At 44.3% G+C, this 4,218-nt stretch overlaps 1 protein-coding gene across 1 annotated transcript; it reads left to right on the forward strand.

Moving 5' to 3' along the window:
• Nucleotides 1-2,602: 2,602 nt before the first annotated feature.
• CSUI_010233 (uncharacterized protein) lies at nucleotides 2,603-3,807 on the forward strand (the record flags this gene model as incomplete). The annotated part of the gene is made up of 1 exon (XM_068070338.1): nucleotides 2,603-3,807. A coding segment is annotated over exon 1 (618 nt), but the record flags the coding sequence as incomplete, so codon positions are not given.
• Between the last annotated feature and the right edge of the window lie 411 nt (nucleotides 3,808-4,218).

Here is a 4,218-nt window from a genome sequence, read left to right on the forward strand (position 1 = left end):
TGATTGCATGCATGCATGGATGCGTGCATGCAACTATCAAGCTGACACACAAGCTGTGTGATTTTTGTAACGAGCTTTGTGCGTGGTCGTGATGTCATCAAGGCTCTTCTCTTCTTTTCAGGGAAAGGATCAACGTCAAAAGAAAGTTCTCATCGAAGCACACTTTTCTTCAATTGTATGAAACTGTTGCAGTAATCAAGTCACACACAGAAGTCTCAGGTCAGGTGGCTCTTTATCACCACCTTCTTGAGATGGTCGGAACTTCTTCGTCAGACCCAACTACGTAACACTGTACATACAGACAGACTTGTATCTACATTATATATCTAGATACATAGAGAAACGAGATAGGTATACAGAATCTATAGTGAGGACTCGGGAGGTCGGAAAGGATCTTCTCTGTAAGCACTGCCGGCAAAAGGGCTCTCTTTTCTCTGTCGCACGAGAAAGCCATTTGCCAACTGAGGCGGGGCCCCTCTCTATTGCGGGAGCAGGACAAGAATGAGGAGGTTCAAATCATTTCTTTCCTCGGAGACAGACTTCTTTGCTGAGTGAGGATGTGACGAGACTTTCGTTCCTAGGAAATAGATACTCTTTTCTTCTGGCTAGCTTTCCGAGATAACCACACACAACCCCAGTTCTACAGTCGAGAATCAAGCTGCTTTAGAGGGGAAGGAGAGAAGACTTCAGTGAGCCTATGGTCTTTCGATAAGGATTTGTGATGATGATGGATTGAGATAAGACTAGCAGAGGCACTAGCTGTCGTCTTCGCTAGGAAGATGCCTCGCCAGGGATGAAGAGGGGAGTCCGGAGGCTTCTGATTGATGTTTGCTAGGAGGAAACGGAGACAACTATGCTAGGACTTGTAGAAAAGTTCCAGCTGATCTCTGCGTTATACGCGGGGAGAACAAAAGACGTTTTTCTCTTCTCCCGAGATGCTTACTACAGGCATAAAGACAACGAGCTTTTCGTGAAGGTATCATGCCGGGTAGGCGGGCCTTTAGAGTTGTCCGGGGAGATATCAGTGCATGTCTCGGACTGAGAAAACTCACATTAGCGGTCCTCGTATGGAGCGCAGTAGAGCAGCGACTCATTTTCTTCCTTTCTTACACGTTGTCTTTCTGTTTGCCCTCGTGTCCACTCGCCTCGAAACTTCTTCACAAATATGAGATGAATGGACCACGGCCTCCTGGAAGATAACTGCGACGTAGAGCGAAGCGATGAGCTGTGCTATCAGAATTCCGAGAGAAAGAAAGGAAGAAAAGGACGGTGATGAGCGAGCACGCATAGTGCGGCTAGAAAAGTCTGTTGTGTATGACGTGAGATCGAAAAGAAGAAGAGCCCAAGAGCGCAATAAATACTCGCGAAGTCACTATTCACACACCTCAACACCTGTGCCTTTCTTCATCCTTGCCCTTCATTTCCTCACCTCATCTCAGGTGGATTCTTAAGAAATAACGCTGGACTTCGAACGAAATGTCTGGGAATGGCGAGTTAGAGAGACAAGCGCAGAACTTGTTGACAACTGAGGTTGCGGTTGCCGGTGCGTGGGATGAGGACTCACCTCTCCCTTAACTATTCACTTGAAATTCTTGAGAGTTTGCTAATCAATCATATTGAGGAGACAAAAAAGCAACTAGCTACCTAGCTGTGTGCCGTCTCCTGACCGCAGAACGATCTTCTTAACTTCCGACTTGCGAGAACGAAGTGCATGCCTCACACAAAAGCTTTCAGCCACCTCTCTACGACTTATCAAAGCAATATAAACTGATCTCTGTACAGGAACAAATCCATATTTACATATTGAATACGATACCCGCAAGTAAACCGATGTGTAATGGTATATGCTGATACACAAAGAATGCACATCATTCCATTGTTTACGAACACGTGAGAGACTACGAGAAGAACTGTCTGACACCTCTTTGTGCCTTCGCCCTCTATCAAGCTGCCATAGGGAGAAAAACGCTAGACAGTGTATTTCCTTCGATGTACTTGTGAGTAGAAAGCCACATATGCTGATTGACCAGAGAAATGAAGCTTCCATGGGCAATCCTCCTTCTCTCTGGGGTACGCAAGTGAAACCCTCAGGACATTTGACGACCTTCCGTCTTCTTTTCATAGCTTGTTTAGATATACGAAATACTAGATACCACGTCAGGGAGAGGCAAGGTCTCTCTCTTAACTTTGCCTGTTCATTTGAAAGGAGTGAATAAATCTTCTATCCACTGCTACTGCACGAGCCTCCTGCGGTTCTGACTTCGCAACTAGAGAAAGAAGAACGGGAGTATCTTCTTATCACTTCCATGAAACTTCCTTCCTCTCCCCTTGCGGTTTGTGATGTGAATGAATGGATAAGAGAAGAGAAAAGAAGAAGAAATGAAGCCGATCATGCTCTCTTCGTTCATTCACTTCATCTTCTTCAAAAGTCTCCCTCTTTTAGAAATCTATCATTCTTTCTGTCTCTCTTCTTCTTTCTTCGTTAATAGACATCTCTCATCATGTGCATGCATGCATGCATTGGAGAAAATCGTCTGTTCTGTCATTCGGGACTTGTTAGTTGACTCTTCCTCGTGTCTGGTGAGTCAGTCTCCTTGTGTTTCGACACGCTCTCTCCAGGTGTCATCTCCACAACTCAGGAGGAGCAGAACCTCTTGAAATCTGTTTATTTGACTTTATTCAAGGTGGATGAGAAGGAAGAGGCTCTCTATGAAAAGAGCGAAAGAAAGGAAGAAACAAGATGATGAATAGCTATACAACTTCACACAAAGAATTCCTCCTTCTTCTTCTTCCTTCGTTGTTTACACTAGGCTTTCATTTCACTTACTTCTTTCTTCCTTTTCCGCTGAACCAAATCTCTCTTCTCTCTCTCCGTTCTTCACTTCTTCAGAGATCAGCTCCTCTAGGATTCCGTCCGCTCTTAGAGACTCCCTCCTTCTTCATGTCTCGTCATTAAGTCTTCTTACCTCTCCTCCTCTAAAAGATGTAGGCTTTTCTCTTTCGTCCAGTCGGCTGAGCGTTGTATCTTCATTATCCTTAGTATCTCTCCATCTTCTCTCCCTCAATCTTTCTTGATACCTTCTTCTCCTCATCGTCGATCACATCGAGATCTTCAAATCTTCTTCTTGCTCGATTTCTTCGCCTTTCTTTTTCTTCTCATGGTCTAAATGTCGTCTTTCCTCAGTCAAGATGGCAGGTGGCTCTCCTGAAGAGAAACACATCTTATCGGCTCCTTATCAGTATATCTCTCCTCCTTCTTCTCTCCTTCACAATGGTCTATCTCAAGGCCCTTCTTTATCTTTTTCTCAAAGAGAGAATGCTTTCCTTTCTTCTTCTTCTTCCACAGACCCTACACGAAGTCATTTCAATCAGATCAAAAGAAGAAACGAGGAAGATGAAGAGGGACAAGAAGTCCCCACGAGAGACATCTTCAGTCTTCCCTATCAGAATTCTTGTCAAGAAGAAGCAGGAAAGATCGAAGACACACTCCAAGACTTCACAAATGTATGGAGAAATTCAGGCGGTCTCCTAGGTTATCTAGCTTCTCCTTCTTCTTTTTCTTCTATTGCCAGAGCAGGCAGAGAGTTCGACGAGCATCCTGCCCCAGGAAGAAAAGAGAGCAGCCTTGAGATAGTAGATATGGAGTCAGAGAAGAAGAAGATTTCTAAGCTTAGAGATGAAAGAGCAGATAGAGGGGGTGACGCTGAAGAAGAGGAAGGTGAAGAAGGAGAGTTTCTACGCTATTGTCGAATCTTCTTTAGAGAACAGGAAAAGCAAGAGATAGAATTTCTGCGGCAGCCTCTTGAAGAGTAAGTAGAAGAAAGACAGAAGAACAAGAAATGAGAGGGAGAAGAGGGATGAGGAAGGAAGATCAGGGAAAGAAAAGTTCTGAAAGGAGAAGAGCTGATGGAGGAGAGAGATGTGTACATGCGGTAGATGAGAATGATTTGATCTCTTGCATGATCAGTTACATTCTGCAAATATGGAGAATAAGGGTAGAAAGTGAATGCTCTCTGATTTATCGGGCGTATCTACAGTCGAGGGACACTATGACAGGTCGGTGTCTATACATCTTTCTCTCTGTAGTGTGGCCTTCAGTTCGGGTGTATGTACACCTTTGTATTAAGAGCAACAAATGCATGCATATCTTTCTTCTTCTGTTTACCACCTTAGAGCTCTTGTCTCTCTTTCCTGTTTGCTTTTCTGTTGACTATGTTC

This window comes from Cystoisospora suis (assembly GCF_002600585.1).
Source record: "Cystoisospora suis strain Wien I chromosome Unknown contig_6963, whole genome shotgun sequence".
Taxonomy (NCBI): Eukaryota; Apicomplexa; class Conoidasida; order Eucoccidiorida; family Sarcocystidae; genus Cystoisospora; species Cystoisospora suis.